This window comes from Aquarana catesbeiana, linkage group LG08, assembly GCF_042186555.1.
Source record: "Aquarana catesbeiana isolate 2022-GZ linkage group LG08, ASM4218655v1, whole genome shotgun sequence".
Classification (NCBI taxonomy): Eukaryota; Metazoa; Chordata; class Amphibia; order Anura; family Ranidae; genus Aquarana; species Aquarana catesbeiana.
In genome coordinates, this window is record NC_133331.1 from 111,853,429 (window position 1) to 111,875,453 (window position 22,025).

Sequence of the window (22,025 nt, forward strand, 5' to 3'; positions counted from 1 at the left end):
CGGGGCAGAGTTGTGAATGGCTTTGTATGTTGTGGTTAGTATTTTGAATTTAATTGGCTGGGTGATTGGGAGCCAGTGTAGGGATTGGAGGAGAGGGTTGGCAGACACTGAGCAGTTGGTAAGGTGGATAAGTCTGGCACCAGCATTCATGATAGACTGAAGAGGGGATAGCCTATGGAGAGGCAGGCCAATGAGAAGGGAGTTGCAATAGTCAAGGCGAGAGATAACAAGGGAGTGAATGAGGAGCTTGGTGGTTTTTGGTGGTTTCATTTGTTAAAAAGGGGCAAATTTTAGAGATGTTACGGAGGTGAATTCTACAAACTTTTGACAACGATTGGATCTGAGGCTGAAATGACAAGTCAGAGTCTAGAATTACACCTAGTACCCTGGCGTGAGGGGAGGGACTGATGGTTGCATTGTTGTCAAAGTCATGGAGGGCAGCACAGGCGGGGGGGGGGGGATATTAATAGCTCAGATTTAGAGAGATTTAGTTTAAGGAAGTGGTGCAACATCCATTCTGATATGTCAGTTAGTAAGTTAGTAATGCAAGAGGAGACTGAAAGAGTGAGGTGAGGAGTAGACAGATTCTCTTTCGTTCCTGTCCCATAACCAAAACAGGAGGTGGTGGGAAGTCCCTGCAAATTCAGGGAATCTCTTGGGGACCCCCAGGTCACCAGAACTTGTGTCCTCATTGGAAGATTTCTCCTCTATTTCTTTTCTGGGGACAATCCAAAATTTGGGATTTTCTTTTACTTTCACTTTTAATGATAATGGTAAACAGGACAAATAGAGGGGATGAATCTCCGTAATGGGGGCACAGACAACAATAAAACCTGACAGGTGTTCTAATCCCTCCCCACTCTATCAAAAAAAAGTTTTGCCTTTAGTTGAACTTTAATTATGTCAAATCTTGACAACTAAACTGTTGGTATAATGTACAGTTGTTATTATTATAACTTCGTCAGCACGTGGGATAAAAGAGTTTCTAAATTCTGATAACATATAGTTCAGGAAACCTAATAATCCCTCAATTTTGGTGGGGAATAGGTCTGTGTCATGTGACCTGCAGCATTCAGCACATGCGCGGTGGACACACTGACGGGTCCTTTGATTAGTATAGCGGAACTGAAGTGTTGTAGTTTCCCGGGGAAGGCATTGTGAGTGTACTGAGTGTTCCTGTGACTTATGGTTTTCACTTCCTGGATCGGCAGTGTCATCAAGCCGGTGAGTGGTTTCACCTTGGCCGTAACACGAGGTCTTGTCTGGGCTGACCTGGCTGTATGTTTTTACTTGGTTCTGGGTGTATGGAGGAGCAGACCGGGTTCAGGGGACAGGCAGCCGGGGGGAAGGTCACCAGGGTACACGGTGCTGTCAGCTTTCTGGGTGCTCAGCTGTGTGTCAGAGGCCATTGTGTGCACTGAGGTGCCTCTTCCTATTCTATCCCCGGAGCCTGTCTGCCTGTCCTGTGTGTGTCTGCAGATAGGGGAGACAGACTGGCTTTATGTATTCCCACAGAGGGAGCCCTCATAATGCTTCATGGGTTAAAAAAAAACAAAAAAAAAACCTTTTTTGTCATTGCTTTCCTTTTTAGTGAGATTTCTTCCCTCAGTTTTGTCATATATCAGCAATCCACAGATTATAATAAAATATATCACCTTTCATAGATGACTGGACCTTCCATAACACTGCTAGCTTTTAGTGGGTACATCATGTACAGCGGAAATAGATGGGCTCCTCCTTTTGATGAAGGGACTCCTGCAGCGCCCCCCCCTGTGCGTGGAGGGCTCCCGCAGCGTGCGGCCCCCTGTGCGCGGGGGGCTCCCGCAGCGTGCGGCCCCCTGTGCGCGGGGGGCTCCCGCAGCGTGCGGCCCCCTGTGCGCGGGGGGGCTCCCGCAGCGTGCGGCCCCCTGTGCGCGGGGGGCTCCCGCAGCGTGCCCCCCAGCATGCGCCCCTCAGTGCGCGGAGGGCCCCCGCAGCATGCGCCCCCCAGTGCGCGGAGGGCCCCCGCAGCGTGGACCCCCCAGTGCGCGGAGGGCCCCCGCAGCGTGTCCCCCCCGTGTGTGGATGGCTCCAACAGCGTGTACCCCCCCTTCTGCGCTCCCGCAGTCTGTATGGCTACATTCACATGGCAGTCTAGCAGCAGCCAGGGCTGGAGTATATACAAAAGAGACAGACAGACAGAGCTGTCTTAAGGATCATAACTGTGAGCCACCGGGGGGAAGGTAACAGAAATAAATGCAACAATCGATCTATAAAAAATATGTCAAACTTTATTGGATACAAAAATATCAAATAGTAAATATAAAGACAGGGACCACCCACCATTACCAATATAAAAAAAAAAAAAAAAATACAAAAATTGTCTAAAATAAACCACAAATGTGCGCCGGACGCCACACTCACATGTACACAAATCATTCATCCCTAATAAGAATGAGCTCCGGCGTGTTCGCACAGTCCACGTGCAGAGCCCACCAGGAAGTCAGCGCTGCGCTAATCACAGGCAGTGAGACATTTCCCGATGCGTGGCTCCAGAGATCGGGAAATGTCTCACTGCCTGTGATTAGCGCTGTGCCGACTTCCTGGCGGGCTCTGCACCTGGGGTGTGCGAACACGCTGGAGCTCATCCTTAATCCCTAATAAACCTAACAATAGCAATTTGGCTATAGCGGAACAGTGTGTACACAAAAGCCACCTAGAGTGACTCAATACGATGATGCAGCAGGTACAGAGCAGTCATGAATAAAGCCCAATGATATCAAAATTCAAGTCAATATGGGTTGATTAATTATCTGTTATCAATGCATAGAGTCCCGGGTAGATGATGGTACCATGGAGATGGGAACAAAACATGAATGATGTAACTGGTCTAACAGTCCATAGGTGTATAAATAAAGCAAAACGGCTGTGTTGCTGAATGAACGAATTCCCAATTAATGGTACTGACAACACACCACAAAGAGATGAACTGAACTGGTGTGCAACTGCGGCTAACCACAATGTAGGCATATAAGAGATGGACAGATAGTCATTGTGTCATCAGATGGACATGAAGCCAAATTACAGAAAGAGATAGGCAGCAAGCGGGTAAACGGCAGCAGATAGTGAACAGCAAGTATCAGGTCTAAATAGAAGATCTGAGGCAGCAAGCACGGCTCCTGTTTGCAGGGAGCAGAGGGAATAGGCAGAATAGATTACCTACAGAGCAGACAATAATAGCTCAGTCCATACCAATCCTAATCCAATCTCTACGCTGCATGAGCAGACTACTCAATCTTGGTGCAGGAAACCAGTCCTGGTGACCCATAAATGCTGCATATGGCATATATTATTCCAAACCTGGTAGTTGGACAATCTTCAATGGGTCCAGGTATGCCGCTCTGAGATGTCAGTAGAGGATCACTGCATGCCGCTACTCGGAATGGCTAGGTTCCATGTGTGTGGCACCCGCCGCAATGTCTGGAATGTCCCACTACAGCTTCCCGGGTAGGTGAAAGAGGTGAGGAGCGTGACTAGTGGCATCTGGCGCATGCCTGCATGACGTTAATGCATTTCACCGGAAACCCAGATTCTTCCATGGATACCTACAAATATCAGTAGATTCTTGTTGCGTTTATAAACATTGCCCGCTCACACTGTGTGCAAACAACTGCAGCTGTCATCAGTGCCTGTCAGATTTATTATTTTGTTGAAAAAATATAATTTATTTTATATAAAAAGTGTAATACTCAATTGGGGTACCCTTCCTGTACTGTGATGCAGTGCATGATTACACTACTTACAATACAGCTCCATTGACACAAGAAATACATTCACCTTGGGGTCACCCTCGTTTAACCCCCGCTAGCAGCCGAATAGTGCCACTAAAACAACGGTAAAGCGCCACTAAAAATAGCGGCGCTTTACCGCCGACGCTCGCCCCAGTGTGAAAGTAGCCTTAAGTCTATCAGGTTATAGGGCTGGTTCACACCACAAAAACACACTCCAGATCTGTTCCGAATGATGCACTGTTCCAGTACAGTCCAGTGCAGGAAAAATGCAGCATGTTCTACTTATTTCCCTGGAATTGGAAAGCCCTGGAACTGACTGCACTTGTGTGAACTATGCCATTGGAAACCATATAACCTACTTTCCATGCATTTTCGATGCAGAAAAAAAAGCACTGGACTGCATTGGGTGTGAACTGGCCCATAGTCTCTGAGCTGACTTGACCAGTTCTCAATGGACATCCTCTCCTGTTGGTGGACCACCACCATAAAGCGTCCTTAAAGCAACATATCACTGCCAGGTACATGTCCTCCTTAGCAAAAGTCCCACAGAATAGTCCGTTTAGCACACCAAAGTTTGTGATGGCTGCCTGTGGTACAAATTCCTTAAGCTCTGGTTCCAAGGCCCTCAATGGGTCCTGTGTTAGATTTATACTCTCTACAAATCTATGGGCTTGTTCACACCTGCTTTGCTCTACAAAGTGGCCCGCATTCGAGTTGCTCTTCAGAGAGCATTTGTCATGAAAAGAGGACGTGTTGCATCGCCTCCTCACCACCTGATTCCGCCCCATAAATGCTGGACAAACATTTGCATTGTGTGTGGTTGCAACACGGCCCCCCCTCAGTTTAACAGGTTGTGCCTAGCGGGCACTTACTTCCCTCCAATCGCAAGTGAAAATGAGCCCCATGGCTGGCATTGACGCTGTTAGCATGTAACCACTCATCTAAGCAGTTACATGTGAGAAAAGCCTCTGAAAAATCCAGGACGCAGACCGTGGTGGCAATGAGCCTATTCTGAACACAGCAAAGTATCCACTTGCAGTATGACTGACACCTTGAAGGGCTGCAGGTTGGGCACATACCCTCAGGCAGGGGTAGGCAACTGCGAAACTCCAGCTTTGGTAAGACTATAAGGCTCCATGCACACTGGAGCTCATAAACGGCCGTTCTGAACGTCAGATTGCTGGCAGGAAAACGCTGCTTTAAAAACGCGATTTTATCAGCGTTTGCATTGCCGTTAATGCACGCACGTTTCTCTGCCTCTATTCAAAATCAATGGTTCCCTATGGGAGACCATTGCTTTGAATAGAAGTCGCACCAGAAGTCAGATCATCATGATCCAACTTGCGGTGTGACTTGTGTGCTGACGATGAACAAAATGAAAAAAAAATTGGCGTCCCCATGTTTATGAGGTGTCTTCCCGACAACCCTTGCCGTTGGTTGTCAGGGTCTGCGGGCGGGGGGCTTATCAGAATCCGGGAGCCCTCTTTAATAAGGGGGCCCCCAGATCCTGGCCCCCCACCCTATGTGAATGAGTATGGTGTACATCGTACTTCTACCCATTCACCTGGGAAAAGTGTCAAAAATAAAACACGCTACAAAGGTTTTTAAAGTAGTTTATTAGGCAGCTCCGGGGGTCTTCTTCCGACTTCGGGGGTCTCTTCCTTCTTCTCCACGCTCTCTGGCCTCTTCGGCCTCTTCTCCCGGTCTCCGGTTCTTCTGCCGGGCTCCTCCGCTATCTTCTGCTCTTTTGCCCGCTCTTTTGCTAGCGGTGGCCCGGTCTTCTCCGTCGTCTTCTTCCGATGTTGACACGACATTCTCTCACGCTGTAATGCACGCTGCACAACGACTTATATTGGCATGGGGCGTGGCCACCGTGTGATGTCATCAGGTGACCTCGCCACTTATGATGTCACCACCAGGGGCATGATGGGACGGAGACGTCATACGGGGCGTGGTCACCGGCAGCCGGCATTACAGCAGGAGAGAACGTCGTGTCAACATCGGAAGAAGAGGAGAGGGAAGAAGACGACGGAGAAAACCAGGCCACCGCTAGCAAAAGAGCAGAAGATAGCGGAGGAGCCTGGCAGAAGAGGCTGGAGAGCGCAGAGAAGAAGGAAGAGACCCCTGAAGTCGGAAGAAGACCCCCGGAGCTGCCTAATAAACTACTTTAAAAACCTTTGTAGTGTGTTTTATTTTTGACACTTTTCCCAGGTGAATGGGTAGAGGTACGATGCACCCCATACTCATTCACATAGGATGGGGGGCCGGGATCTGGGGGCCCCCTTATTAAAGGGGGCTCCCGGATTCCGATAAGCACCCCGACAACCAACGGCCAGGGTTGTCGGGAAGAGGCCCTTGTCCTCATCAACATGGGGACAAGGTGCTTTGGGGTGGGGGGCGCAGTGCCCCCCCTGACCCAAAGCACCAATCCCCCCATGTTGAGGGCATGCGGCCTGGTACGGTTCATATGGGGGGGGGGCGCTCGCTCGTCCCCATCTCCTTTCCTGACCGGCCGGGCTGCATGCTCGGATAAGGGTTTTTGGGGGGACCCCCACCCTGTTTTTGGCAAAGGGAGTTCCCCTTAAAATCCATACCAGACCGAAGGGCCTGGTATTGTCTGGGGGGGACCCCCACGCCATTTTTTTTTTTTTTTCATTTTGGCGGGGTTCCCCCTTCATCCTCAGCACACAAGTTGCACCGCAAGTCGGATCATGATGATCCGACTTCTATTCAAAGCAATGAGCTCCCATAGGGAACCATTTGATTTTGAATAGAGGCAGAGAAACGCTGAACTAGGCTTAACGCTCTTTTTACAGCGTTAACTTTTTTTTTTTTATATACAGAAATGTTGGCTTACTCACTCAATACTTGGTCGGGGCTCCTTTTGCATGAATTATTGCATAAATGCGTCATGGCATGGAGGCGATCAGCCTGTGGCACTCCTGAGGTGTTATAAAAGCCCAGGTGTCTTTGATAGCGTCCTTCAGCTTGTCTGCATTGTTGGGTCTGGTGTGTCTCGTCTTCCTCTTGACAATACCCCACAGAGTCTCTATAGGGTTTAGGTCAGGCGAGTTAGCTGGCCAATCAGGCACAGTGGTACCATGATCATAAAAACCTGATGTTGGTACTTTTGGCAGTGTGGGCAGGTTCTCCTGGAAAATGAAATCAGCATCTTCATAAAGCTGGCCAGCAGAGGGTAGCATAAAGTGCTCTAGAATTTCCTGGTAGAGGGCTGCACTAACTTTGGACTTGATAAAACACAGTGGACCAACACCAGCAGATGACGTGGCTCCCCAAATCATCACTGACTGTAGAAACTTCACACTGGACCTCATGCAACTTGAATTTCGGTGCCTCTCCACTCTTCCTTCAGACTCTGGGACCTTGATTTCCAAATGAAATGCAAAATTTTCCATAGTCCATGATGATTTGGGGAGCTACTGCTAAAACTACCAATACCTGGTTTAATGATCATGGTATCACTGTGCTTGATTGGCCAGCAAACTTGCTTTACCTAAACATCATAGAGAGTCTGTGGGGTATTGTCAAGAGGGAGATACGACACCAGACCCAACCATGCAGATGAGCTGGAAGCTGATATCAAAGCAACCTAGACTTCCATAACAACTCAGCAGTGCTACAGGCTGATCGCCTGCATGCCACAACCACGTATTGAGGGCATGCTATACTGTACATGGACATACTTTTCAGCCCGCAAACAGTTTGCTGAAGACAAGCAGACTAAGGGCATGGATTACTGGAATCATGTCGTGTGGTCTGATGAGACCAAGATAAACCTATTTGGTTCAGATGGTGTCAAGCTTGTGTGGCGGCAACCAGGTGAGGAATACAAAGACCAGTGTGTCTTGCCTACAGTCAAGCATGGTGATGGGAGTGTCATGGTCTGGGGCTGCATGAGTGCTGCCGGCACTGGGGAGCTACAGTTCATTGAGGGAACCATGAATGCTAACATGTACTGTGACATACTGAAGCAGAGCATGACCCCCTCCCTTCAGAGACTGGGCCGCAGGGCAGTATTTCAACATAACGACCCCAAACACACCTCCAAGATGACCACTGCCTTGCTAAAGAAGCTGAGAGTAAAGGTAATGGACTGGCCAATGGAAAGGGGGAGGAGTGCAATGTTGCTAACATCCACCAGCTCTGTGATGTGGTCATGGAGAAGTGGAAGAGGACTCCAGTGGCAACCTGTGAAGCTCTGGTGAACTCCATGCCTAAGAGTGTTAAGGCACTGCTGGAAAATGGACGTTTTTGAATGTCGTTCACTATCTGTCAACTTAAATTGTTTAGGAGAGGTTGTAAAACATCCCGTGTACATTAAGCCTAACAGTGTAAATTTGCTGTCCCCTCAAAATAACTCAACACAGCCATTAATGTCTAAACCGCTGGCAACAAAAGTGAGTACACCCCCTAAATGAAAATGTCCAAATTGGGCCCAAAGTGTCAATATTTTGTGTGACCACCATTATTTTGCCGCATTTATATGCCGCGTTTGCATTAAGGAACGTTTTTAATTTTTTTTTTTTTCAAATAGTCAAAAATGTATCTCCATTAAAAATGCATGTAAATGAAACGCGGCTAAATGCGAGTTACCGCATTTACACACGTTTACAAGCTGTTACAGGCATTTGGCATTTCAAATGCCTCTGAACATCCGTCCTGAATGCATTTTTTTGCTTTCCAAAAGATGCTTCAAAACTCAACTGCCTAGAAACAAGTATAAATGACCCTGTGTACATGTACTGATAAGATAACATAGAGGAGAGTTCAGTGGCACCTAAAAAAAAAAAACGCCCAACTGCACCTAAACATCCGTTTACCAGCAGCAGTGTACATGAAGCCTAATACAAGCTGTGCACTCACTACTTTACATTGTAGAAAAGTGTCATTTCTTCAGTGTTGTCACATGAAACGATATAATACAATATTTACAAAAATGTGAGGGGTGTACTCACTTTTGTGAGATACTGTATATAAAATGAGTTTTTGAATTGAATTACTGAAATAAATAAACTTTTTGATGAGATACTAATTTTATGAGGTGCACCTGTATATAGGGCTTGAAAAAGTTTCCGCTCTTTTGCAGGAGTAGTAGTAATTGGTCATGTCTGAGTGTGTCATGTGATTAGCCTGTCTGGCATGCCGGCTGACCTTGCAGTTTAGTATAATTAGTGTAATATGTGTATTTGAAATTCTTATTAAGAGTTGAAAAAAGTGCGGAAACTTTTTGAAGAACCCTTGTGTGTGTGTGTGTGTGTGTATATGTACCATATATATGGAAATGAATAGCCTATTTTTGTGTCTGCGCTTTTTCCTCAAATGTTTTTTTTTTTTTCATTACCACCTGTAGCCACTAGGTGGGGATGTAGCTCTATAAACTTTTAACTTTGCCTTGTACTGTAGAAAATGGTCCACACAGAAGCCTTTTCTCGCCCGCTAAGCCGGAATGAAGTTGTTGGCTTAATCTTCAGACTGACAATATTTGGCGCAGTCACCTACTTCACAATTAAATGGATGGTTGATGCCATAGATCCTACCAGAAAACAGAAAATCGAAGCTCAGAAGCAGGTAAAGTAGTATCATGATTAAAGATGATCATATTAAATACATCAGGAGACATACTGAGACAGATTCTTTAGCGATGATGGTGTTTTTGGCAACCAGTTCAATTTGTTATTTCTTGAGTATTTTGGAAAAAGAAAGCCAATATTACTTTGCTATGGGGAACAGCTATAGTCTGTTGCTTTTCATATAGTTTAGTTTCATTATGTGATATGTATGTAAGATATCTAATATTAAACATAGTCTAGAATCAGCATAGAGAACATGCAACTAGTGCATAAGGAGCCGCCCCCTTGGACTTTTTAGGCAGAGAAGAGTATAGAGAAGTAGAAATATGTAAAAAAGCAACTGTGTGCCATTTTTATTTAGATACAAAACAGTAGGTATTGCCAACAGACAACATCATTAAAAAATGTTATTATACGTAGTACACCAATGGGATTCATAATACATGAATGTACATATATATTGAAATATATCAAGCCCAAGGCTAATAATCAAGGTACTGCCAAAGTCAAACTGAGGTCAGTCCATAGAGATTTGTAGCATACTTCCCGACATGTTTTGGAAATCTTTATTGGTACATATTTTCCTTCATGAGGGGAGATTTACTTGGTGGTGACTTTATCTTTGTCTGCAACACAAATATAATACAGAATATTTGTGCAGTAATATGTGGAAACCGTGAAAAATAATACAAAATCAATTATATGCTATTAACTGTTTACACATATTACTGCACAAATATTCTGTATTATATTTGTGTTGCAGACAAAGATAAAGTCACCCCAAGTAAATCTCCCCTCATGAAGGAAAATATGTACCAATAAAGATTTCCAAAACATGTCGGGATGTATGCTACAAATCTCGATGGATTGACCTCAGTGTGACTTTGGCAGTACCTTGATTATTAGCCTTGGGTTTGATATATTACGATATATATGTACATTCATGTATTATGAATTCCATTGGTGTACTTTGTATAATAACATTTTTTAATGATGTCTGTTGGCAATACCTACTGTTTGGTATCTAAATAAAAGTGGCACAGAGTTGCCTTTACGTATTTCTACTTCTCTATACTCTTCTCTGCCTAAAAAGTCCAAGGGGGCGGCTTCTTATGCACTAGATGCATGTTCTCTATGCTTATAATATAGGATGTTGGCAGTCCCTCACATTCCTTTCCCCAGTCATCTCTTTCCATAATCAGCTATGCTCCAAATTAGAATGGGTACATGAAAATAATATAGATAAATCAACAAGGTTGTTGTTGTTTGAGGAACCCCAAGCAGTTAATCAGCAGCTCACAGTTGAAGTACATACATTTCCTTGCCAAAAGATGTGTTTTTTTTTTTTAAATTGATTTTGCAATTAATCAAACAATATGTACTGTGACAATCCTGTGAAACCAGCAGCATATCTTACAAAAACTGTATATACTAGATCGACTCATGTAATCATGTTTAAAGTGGTTGTAAAGGCTGAAGGTTTTTTACCTTCATGCATTAATACTCACCTCACCTGAGCCCCCTCTCCCACTACTGCCAATCACAGCTAGATGGCCAATGAGGAGAGAGACCGGAGGGGGGGGGGGGTAGAGCTGTGCCACGGCTCTGTGACTTATGGATGCATAGAGCAGGGCTCGGGATTGAGCATGCTCCAGTGCCTCCATTGCAAGCGGCTTGCTATTGGGGGCACTTGGCAAGGGGGAGGAGCCTGGAGCACTGGACCTGAGAAGAAGAGGATCAGGGCTGCTCTGTGCAAAACTATTACACAGCGCAGGTAAGTATAACGTGTGTGTTTTTTGTTTTACAAAGCTTTAATATCACTTTCATTCCATTCAACCATTCTCCTGATTCATTCACATATTGCTGATGCACTGCAAAGCCAGGAAGGAGTAGACTATTCTGCCTGCCTGTGCAGTATAGGAGAGAATTGTGAATCACAATATTAAGCAGAACTGTAATCTTTTGACAGGCAAAACTGTTCACATCTGTATATTTCAACTTTTTCAGCAGTGCAACTTTTATCAATTTAAACATGCAGATAGTGGTTGGGGTACTCTTATTGCCAACATATTTGTTTCCTTAGAAATCTTTCCATAAATGTATTTGGTTGGTTGAGCAAGTATGCATGGTTACGATTAGAGAAGGCAGGGTACAGAAGGGCACTACTGTTGCTTAGCTTAGCTGAGAACTAACATTTTCTGCTGGGAACACCCATAAAGAGCTGGTTGTGCCCAGTGACATGGAATTGAGGCCCAGTATAAACTTACCCATTAGGTGATAACCAATATATGCCTTCAAATACCTTAGGGCACATGCACAACTAATGAGATAAGCTTTAACTGGGTTTTCATCAGATATCAGTACTTAATGCACTATTCAGATGCATTTCATGTAAGTTAAAAAGGCGTAAAGGATAAATACATACAAATATATTATTTTTTTTACTTGGAGCCTTGAAAGCATTGCACCCATGATCAGTATGGGTGCCATGCAGAACTGCTGCAGACCTGCCAATGTATCTGTCTGCTCGTACGTAGATACACACTGACAGGATGGAAGAATGAATGCTCTACCAGAGTGTTTCAAACCATTTGTGTTTTTCCCACCGCTCCTCCGGGTAGTCTCCAGTGGCTGCCCATCCTTTTCCTGGCTGAAGTTGTATGTGCATATAGTTAAGGTCTACAATGGTGTTTTAGAAGAAAACTGCTGCTACATGCAGATGGCACCTGGAAGCTTTACATCACTACAGTTACACTTTAGGTAAATTAGTGTGCACCTCCTGCATTATCTAAAAAAATTATTTGAACTGACGCAGGGCAAACTCACTCAGACACAATGTAAATATAAAGCAAACACAGTATGAATGCCAATGTGTGCTGGTTTTTATTAGGTAAATTGCTAAAATGTCTTGTTTGCTTAATGAAGCTGTTTTGTGTCTCTGTTCTGCTTTTCAGGCTGAGAAACTAATGAGACAGATTGGTGTAACGAACGTTAAGCTCACTGAATATGAAATGAGCATTGCAGCCCATCTTGTCGACCCACTCAGCATGCTGGTATGTTGTGGCACAGTGACCACACTTGATTTCTGAAAGCTTTGTTTATTTTGAAAGTAGGGTATCATATCTCTCTTAGTTTCTAATTTAAGAAAACCTGAGGAAAATCAAAAGGGACATTATGATGCAGTTTGTCACGTAATGCTTAAAAGCCAGTAAGTCTTTTATGTTTCAACTCCCGTTAACAAAAAGTTGAATTTAGAGAGTTGAAATGAACAATTTAACACCGACAGCTGCTTACAATGGACAGCTGTTATTCATTTGTATGAAACCTTTATCCCAAAAGGAAGAAAAAACTGTTGCTGTACCTGCTTGAAAAGTATTCATTGTATTCAGGCTTTAATTTACTTGGTCATTTATGTAAAGTCTATCTAGTAGGCTGATAATGCTGCTGTCCACCCTAAGACACTCTGTGGCCACTCTTAGGGCTCGTTCACATGTGTGTCAATACCTTGTGTTTACGCAGCATTTATTCAGCATTTTTAAAGCCTTATAACTGGACTTCAATGCCTGTCATGAATATTACAATGTCACTACACAGTGTTGTTCACACAGGAGCAGTGGCATTGTGTCATGTCTTGTGTTAAAAATTAAGCAGCATGTCACATACAATGAGGCATTTAGGCTTGTTGGCCACTTACATTGATTTCAATGGTAATGCTAAAAAAAAAGCACATCTTAACAGCACCTAGAGTATTTATGGTGCGTTAGTGAAGCATTTTTAAAAGGTTAGCTGGGCATTGAAGAGACAGTGGAGGTTTCTGTATCCCAGAATTCACTGGGAAATAATAGAGAACTAGGACAGAGCACCTCCAGTCACTTCCAATTTGTACAGAGTAGCCCTGTGGTAACACCATGTGTTTCTGTGTACAGGCAAAAGCATCAACCAGCCAGCAATACTGACAGTGCCTGGCAGGATTGGAGGCATTGAACATTATTGCCAGTGGCAAACCTTTTTGTTTCAGCAATGCTCAGCTGGATCAACCCAAGTGTCAAAGAGATCAAAGTATACAAATCCATCTTGCAGAGAAATCACAACATGTCTGCTATCACACCACAACCTTAACCACACATCAAAATAGATCATTTTCTTTACATCACTTCCCCTTTAAGCACTTCACACTAGAAAAGAAACACCTCCACGGGCATTTATTCACGCATTCTTGAAGTGTTTTCAACACTTCATAAATGCTTATAGGAGCATTTAGTGAGCATTGCTTTGTTCTTCATAATCAACACACATGTGAATGAGCCCTTAGACATGAAGTGTGTCACTGGCCAGATAACCAGAAACAAACCAAAGCAGCTGCCACATACTAAGGGTTTGTAAGCTGGGTATAGGGTTCTGTATATGCAAGTCCTTTTGGTATTGGTTAAACTCGATAGACTTCTGGATTGTGTGTTGTTTTTGTTTTTGGTTTTTTCCCAACCTGATGAACTATGTTACCTGTTGGATTGTAATGTTGTGAGTCCAGTGGAAAAGTGTCTTTGTCCATGACTCTGCCTTCTTCCAAGGTTGTGGTGCCACTTTTCCCCACAGTTTGACTCCAAATAATTGTTTATTCTGCTATATTAAGAATTTAACAAGGAGAGTTGTACCATGACTGGCACAGTAGATTTCAGCAAAAAGACCCTGGTGTGGTAGTTTCCTGCAGAGACGTTGGCTCTGAAAATAATTGAAAAGTGTGTAGATTTATAACAACCCCCACAAAAAACGCCCATAACTTTACCTAAACTGACTCATTGAACCTACTCCCTCAACCTTGAAGCTGAACTAAAGTCCTAAGATCCTATGTGAGCTCACACTGACATAACGGTGCCCCTTTTGCACTGGATTACCAAGCATTTTGGCTGCCCTACCCAGTTCTCCCTTGGTGGACTACAGAACAATTCCTGTTCTCAGCTTCTCCATGTTTTTTTGGCAGAATCAACTGTTAATTTTTCTGTACTTGCAATATTTTCAAAGCTAGACTTCAGGCAAAACACATTTTTCTAAATATAAGATGCATGTATATTGTTAAAACTTGGAGTCCTTTGTATATTTCCTCCACATATGTATAGTAATTAGGAATGAAACAACTGCTGTGCCTGTGCAGGAGTTTTCTGTAATAAGGTCCCATCACTGCTGCTCTTTCTGCTTGTGTAAAGTGACTGGTCTTTTATCCACCCCCTCCTGTAGTTTTCTGGAGGCAGGGGGTAGATACATAACTACAGACATAACAGGAAAAAAAAATCAAGCATTCTATGGTCACCTTTGCATTGAACCTCCTCACGACATTTAAAGTTAACCCTGGAAATTAAACTGAGCATCTATCCTTTAACCCAATTATCTATTTTACGTCAATGCTGAACCAAAGTTTAGCTTAGCTCCTCAACATTTTGTAAAAATTTCCTAAAAGTGAATACTTGCTTTATTGGCTCTCTTGACTCCTTTGTTGAAATCTCCATGTAATTCTAAATAGTCCACTTGTTACTGTAATTTCTCCCGCCCCCCTCTGTACATTAATTTTTAGTGCCCAGAAATCCATCGCTGTAAGAGCCCTTGCACACTGGGGCGGTTTGCAGGCGCTATTGCGCTAATAATAGCGCCTGCAAACCTCCCCGAAAGTGCCGCTGCTTTCATTCCAGTGTGAAAGCCCCGAGGGCTTGCACGCTGGAGCGATGCGCTGGCAGGACGGTAAAAAAAGTCCTGCCAGCAGCATCTTCGGAGCGGTGAAGGAGCGGTGTGTATACCGCTCCTTTACCGCTCCTGCCCATTGAAATCAATGGGATGGCGCGGCTATACCGCCGGCAAAGCGCCTCTGCAGAGGCGCTTTGCGGTGGTATTTAACCCTTTCTCGGCCGCTAGCGGGGGGTAAAACCGCCCCGCTAGCGGCCGCATATTGACGCTAAAACGCCGCCCCCCGCCCCAGTGTGCAAGGGCTCTTAGGCTTCCGTCAGAGGAACCTTAACCTGCAGTCCCCTCTATCACTAGCACTCACCTTAACCTTCCCTAATGGTACATAAGCCTTTGTTTTGTATGCTGTGGTAATGTCTAACAGTCCTACACTGAAAGACACTACCACTGTAAAGTAGCGACCACTAGTTCTGTTCAAGGAATATAGCCAGTTGCCTTATAAAATCAATGAACTGTTAGTTTGGGATGGAGCATTCCACATGTAAACATAATGGAGTTTTGAAAGCATCCTCATTCAGCAAATATGAACAAACCTGGTCCTGCATACAGTGTGGAGAATTGTAAATGGCATCCTAGAAACATTCCGTTGTCTTTATAGGATAGCATGACAGGAAGTGCCAGATCAGTAATCCAGTATAGTCAGTAATGATCCATAAGGAATGTTGGGCAGAGCATTAACTACATTATCATGAAAAAATAGATAAATAACTGCGGCACTTATAACCACAATTAAAAACTAATATAAAACAGCAGCTAGCACAATATTGCAGAAATTACCAAAAAAAAAAAAAAAAAGGTATTTTAAGTAAGGTGCAGCACTTGTAAAACTTGTAAAGCAAGTCCATAGAAAATAAATCCAAAGGATTGTGTTCTACACAATTCAAAAGGTGGTTAGCAGAAGGTGAAAAAGGATGAAACCATCACCGGCTTCCGATCACACTGCCGCTTACCCTCCTCAGTGGACCCTTATTACAAAGGCCACATGAGCAGTTGAAGGATATGGAAAGCTCCTCAATCTCCACACATCCAGGTCAGGGATAGCAAGCCAGGGTTCAGATATAACCATTCTCAATTAAACCTTCTTTTCAAAACGCTCCAACAATGATCACTGCAGATTAATCCATCCTCTGCTCTGGTATCCCAGGCCAGTCACTCAGCATCCCCAGCGTCCCTCTCCCGGGCTCACAAACCCACAGTGGTTTGTCACACCCTCTGGGCACAGGTTGTGTTCGTTGCCCTGGACACTGTCTTTTCTTCCTCACCAGGTGACATGGAGCGACATTGCCGGCCTGGATGATGTGATAACAGATCTGAAAGATACCGTTATTCTCCCAATAAGAAAGAAGCATTTATTTGAGAACTCAAGACTTCTGCAGCCTCCCAAAGGTATTGTGCGCTTTGCTAACATACATACTCCTGTTTATAAATTTCTCATTTTTATTTTTATCAAGGTATGGAAATCTATATTCAAGACCATGTCCACAAAATGACTTTCAGTTTTGGTGGGTGATTCACGTGTTGTTTTATTCTGCTGGAGAGTAAAGTGGAAATATGTGCCCACAGTAGGGGAGTGTCCCTTTAACGTCTCCATAGCAAAACCAAGTTGTCACTCTTTGGTTGCTCAGTATTTGTTTTCTTTTTTCAATTTGCTAGTAAAATCCAAGTAAAAAAGTGACAACATCATTTGGCATTTAAATGACATATAAAGTTGGTTAGAGTTGAGATCTCTGGTGCAATCGCCTTGCAGCTGCCATTAAAAATGCGAATACCATAGCCAACATATGAAACTGGGTGGATGCAGTCTTTGTTTTTTTGGTATGTGTACAGTTTTTTTTTTTTTTTTTTTTTTTTTTTGCTGTAAAATAAACCTCTTGGGTCATAACTCACTCTGGCCAGTGTGTATGGAGGAAGGGCTTATGCTGATGTCCTTACTGGTAACAGCAGTTGTGAAATGAAAGGCTGTCTTGGCAAAATTTGCTTACAAAAAGACTTGCTTGGCATAGCGGGTTTCCAGACATCCTCTTGTTTAAACATCCACAAACCCAATAACTTCAGGTCATTCTCCCTTATTAAAATGGCCAATCGTGCCATTCTTACAAGGATATCTAATTGCTTGTACTTGCAGAGATCATAGAAAAATGCTGCTTTCACTTATTTTATTGATCCGTGTATACATTTCCTGCCAATTATATTATACAACAGAAAGTGATAGAATACCATACCTTTCATTCATTCCTAGCAACAATTCTTACAGTGTAACCACAAATATTCCTTCTAAAACTACTGCGCTCAGATATCTCAGTGGTCTGCTGCACTGGCCTCTGTTAGTTGCAACTCACTTGAGGTGTTTAACCACACTACAGTTGGTTTTAACTAACTCAGGCTTTCCATCCAGCACCAGCCTAAGGACTTGTTTACACTTGGTGGTGAGGGGGGTAATAAAAATAGGTGGTTTAGCTACATTTTTTCTGCCCCCTTAAGCTGCAAACGCAGCTTAATAGGATTCTACACATGACTTGGCTGCAGCCAAAATTAGAGCTGGTTGCATTCGGCAGGCAATACCGCTACCAAACGTGACCCATTCAAGAGAATGGAGCCGCACCCGTTGCAATGATATAATGTGGGTTTTAATGGTTAACATATCGCCCCACAGCCTCCTGTCAACTACCCAAAGGGGCAGAAATGGCTGCCACAAATGTAAACTAGGGCTTACTGTGTTAAGCCTCACTCTCTCCTCCTTCACTTTCATGGAAGCACAGAGCCCTTCAGCAATAACCTTCACTCGCCACGTAATATCTGAGGTACACCTCTTGGTGTAGATGCTGCTGGTTCAGGTGAGCCCACCAAGGCAATATCCTTTTGGAGAACCATTTGAGTGAGGCTAATACACTCAGTATTGCCAAATGCAGGCAGTCAACTTTTTCTGACTTTTTGGGACTTCCACTCTTCCCCCAGGGGTAATGCGCTGCAACACCTAGATGGAATCTAACTGAGTCTAAAACGGGAAACCTAGCCAAGGCAAAACCCCCTGATGTGGATGGAACTATTTTGAGGGATTGTAAGGTAGTCCCAGGGATAGAGGTAGTGAAATGTCATAGGAACAGGAGGAAGAGACTACCCCAGTTGTCTAATGAGACTAAAGAATTACGCCAAGGACTACCTGATCCGCAGAGACAGGACTCCAGACCTACTCAGAACCCAAACCTCAACTGCAGGGAGGGAGGCTGGAGGGAGCCAAGAAAGGTTGGGAAAGGAGGAGTCCATCCTGAGGAGGGTTATTCTAATGCTCTATACTCCCTTGATGGAGGAGGAGAAGGGATGAATTCCCTTCCTGATGACAGAGAAGTTAACAGTACACCAATTGTGGGCCTTTTTAGGTATGGCTTAAGCCAGGTAGAGGCCAACTCTGGTACCCCCTGAGGCCTGATGTGGCTGGATCTTACAAGGATCCAAAAAGCTGACTCTCTTAACAGCCGGTTGCCTGAGAAATCTACATTGGGCATGCCAGGGGAAGGTAATGGACTGCATGCAGAAGCCAGTTCTCCAGGAAGCATCAGTAGAGCCGAAGTGACGATTAAGATCCATGTCCTTGTCCACGTAGGGAACATCTAGAGCTGGTCCTATTTGCCCATATAGATCAGAGAGTCCCTCTGGAGAGGAAGAACCTTTGGGGGTTAAACTGTTCTACTATGGAGTTTTTTTTTCTTGTTTCAGGGACCGAAAGCATACCTGAAAAAAGGAATGGGGCTCAGATGGGGCACTGCTCCAGAATCCTGAATTAACATAAGGACTGGAAAGAAGGGTCCTTTTTTAAATAGGAGGAACCCAGACAGACTGGGTAATTGCAGGGTCCGGTGTACTAGAACACAGGATATAATAAGGATCAAATGAAGGGGGGAGCAGAGGCAAAAGATTAGCCTGCGGGCTAAAGGGGGTTCTCTGTACCCGAATGCCAGAGAGGAAAAAACTGTTCAAGGACCCACCAGGATGCACAATTAACCCCTTCCCCCCACTTGTAGAAGTAGGGCACAGTTTCATGCAGAAGGCATTTCAGAGGGGTTAGCTGACCTTGATTTGAGCCCTAGGTGCTGAGTGGGAGTCAGGCTCAGAGGGCCTGGGGGCACCTACTGCAGCAGTTAATGAAGATGGGGTACTTTGGAGAGTACCAACCCAGCCTGACTGATTAGGGTCACCGCCAACACAGGATGGAGGGCAGAACCAACTAAACAGGGATATGATTAGGGATTCTAGTTGCTTGCCAGTAGAATCTTTAAATGTAGGCACACCTTCCACCCGAATAATGATGTTCCTGTTAAGGTGGTACACTGGGCATACAAGAGTAGGAACAGGTTACTGTTTAACAAATTCAAAGAAGAATTACCAGCACATGCTTAGGTGGAGCCCAGGACCCCTCAGCATGCTTCCATTCTGGACTGAGCAGCAATCGAAAAGCGATTTGTCAGAAAAAGGTCTTTACATCTGTAAGAACTGTAAAAGACTCAAGGCTGGAGACCGGATGCTGATCCACCAAATGCAGAGAACGCACCACATAAATAAGGTGTGACATGACCCCCTGTAATTCTCACGTGATGGCAGGAGACTGCGGTGTCAAAAACAGTCTCTTCAGAAATAGACAGTTGGAACCCTGAATTTTTGTCAGAAATGGTCATGGGAACCAGTGGCCCTTCCTGTTCTGAGGGCTCAGGAGCATCAAATTTAGACTCTGCAGAAGATGGCCCTTCAGTACATTTAGCGCCTCTGCGGTCAATGTGTGCACAGAGATGAGCTGATATGGTCCAAAAGTCTTCCATGGATATGATTGTTCCTGAGGACACGGCAGGGTAGGTGGTCTCACCCCACAGAGTGTAGGAATGCTCTGAAGAGAAAGACCCTATACCTCTGAGTTCCAGATTACAGGCACTGGTTTCTTCAGGGGACCCTTGTAACAACTAGGAGAATATGGGCTTGGGTCTCCTCTGTGTCTATGTACACACATTTTGCCTTGCCCTTTGGACCTAGTTGTATTACCCCTCATATTGGTAATGCAACTAGGCCCAAAGGGTGAGGCAAGGCCTCATTTGCAAGCCCAGGCAGCTAATGAGAGTTGGGTGGCCAAAGATGACCAATTCACAATAGGTGGGCAGTGGCAACAGAATGGAGATCAGAGTTTGACAATGTGCTTGCTAGCAAGTGCAGTGGTTGGATGATTGATATTTCCTCTACACTGAACAGCAGGAAAAGGAGTGCACGTGGGAATCTTCGCCCAACGGAAGAGGTCAGGGCCTGATCTCTGTGTTAACCTCTACCACATGTAGGGAACCTTGAAGGGCATCCAACCATGTGGATAGTGAGTTAACGCTAGTTGCCTGACCAGCCTTGCTCAGAAAGTAGGCCTTCAGAGAAAGGGTCATGCTCCAGGGCTGTGTTGTGGAAAGCTCTTTGTGGTTAACTTTTACTAGTACACTCAAGTCTTTAAAGTACAAAAATACAGAGCTCAGTGCCTGAAGGTCGCTTTTCAGGCTGGCCCTGCATGTCTAGTTCATCGGGTTACTGGTATGACCTCCAAATCCAGGCTGAGGAAATTCTGTTCTGAATAGCTGTTATATAGAGGCCAGCTCATGCAGTGATGTAGCAAGAAATCTTGATTAAAGTGATTGTAAAAGCTTGTTTTTTTTTGTTTTTGTTTTTTGTTATACTTACCTGCCCTGTGCAGTGGATTTGCACAGAGCAGCACGGATCCTCCTCTTCTCGGGTCCCTCTTCTCTGCTCCTGGCCCCTCCCTCCTGTTGAGGGCCTCCACAGCAAGCGGTTTGCTATGGGGGCATCCGAGCCGAGTCACAGCTCCCTGTGTCCATTCAGACACTGAGCCCCGGCCCCGCTTCCTCTCTACCCTGATTGGATAGCTGACTTTGATTGATTTATAGGTTCCTCTGATCCTTTTTCTATTAGTTATCTTGACATCACATTACAAGGTGATTCTGAAACTTCTAAAGTCCTAACAACTACTTTTAGGAAGTCCTGTGCAGGTAATGCCACCCTTATAGCCAGTAGTTGCCACCCTACACATACGGTAAATGCTATTCCTGTAGGGGAGTTTATCCATGCACAGGGAAACTGCTCTACTGACTTTCTTTTTCCAGGGAGTGTGAAGTTATCGGCGATACTCTCTAATCAGGGTTTTCCTCAATAGAGTATAGATAGGGGACATATTGTTGCTTGTCATAAACAACGGGAGGATCTACTCTCTAGTACTCATTCTGTCAAATCTAGGTCCAGAGCCAAATCTAGAAAAGATGGGAGGTTAAATTTTGTTAAAACCTATTCTGTAGAGTATAATAAAATAGTGAATTTAACCACTTCCCGCCCGGGCTATAGCAAAATGACGGCCGGGCGGTGGTTCAGTTATCCTGACTGGGCGTCATATGAAGTCCAGCAGGATAACGGCCACCCCGCTCCTGTGGGGGAGCGCATCGCGGCGATCGGTTGTGCGGTTAGCCAGTCTGACACACCGCTATACTGATCTCGTTAAAGAGCCTCCAACGGAGGCTTTTTACCACATGATCAGCCGTGTCCAATCAAAGAGCCATTGATCGGCTTTTCCTCACTCACTTTCCTTTTCCTCACAGACACGAGTAGAGGAGAGCCGATCGGCTGACAGGGGGATCTGTGCTGATTGTTTATCAGCACAGCCCCCCCTCGGATCCCGCCCAGGACCACCATCATGGCCATCCACACTGGACCACCAGGTATGCCCCCCCTAGACCACCAGGTAAATGCAAATCTGTGCCAAGGCAGCTGCCAATCAACACTCAGGCAGCTGCCAATCAGTGCCCACTCACAATGCCTACCACTGCCAGTGCTTCCAGGGATGCCTATCAGTGCCACATATCAATGCCCAGCAGTGCCGCCTATCAGTGCCACCCATAAGTGCCCA

The 22,025-nt window shown here is 44.8% G+C and overlaps 1 protein-coding gene across 1 annotated transcript in view; it reads left to right on the top strand.

Annotated features, from left to right (window-relative positions):
• The first annotated feature begins 1,089 nt into the window (after nucleotides 1-1,089).
• ATAD1 (ATPase family AAA domain containing 1) overlaps nucleotides 1,090-22,025 on the top strand; it is a 45,403-nt gene continuing 24,467 nt past the window's right edge. The window contains exons 1-4 of the mRNA XM_073596318.1: nucleotides 1,090-1,224; nucleotides 9,195-9,359; nucleotides 12,316-12,414; nucleotides 16,357-16,477. Coding sequence (XP_073452419.1) covers nucleotides 1,186-1,224; nucleotides 9,195-9,359; nucleotides 12,316-12,414; nucleotides 16,357-16,477 — 424 coding nt within the window. The 5' untranslated portion in view covers nucleotides 1,090-1,185. The remainder of the gene's footprint in view (nucleotides 1,225-9,194; nucleotides 9,360-12,315; nucleotides 12,415-16,356; nucleotides 16,478-22,025) is intronic.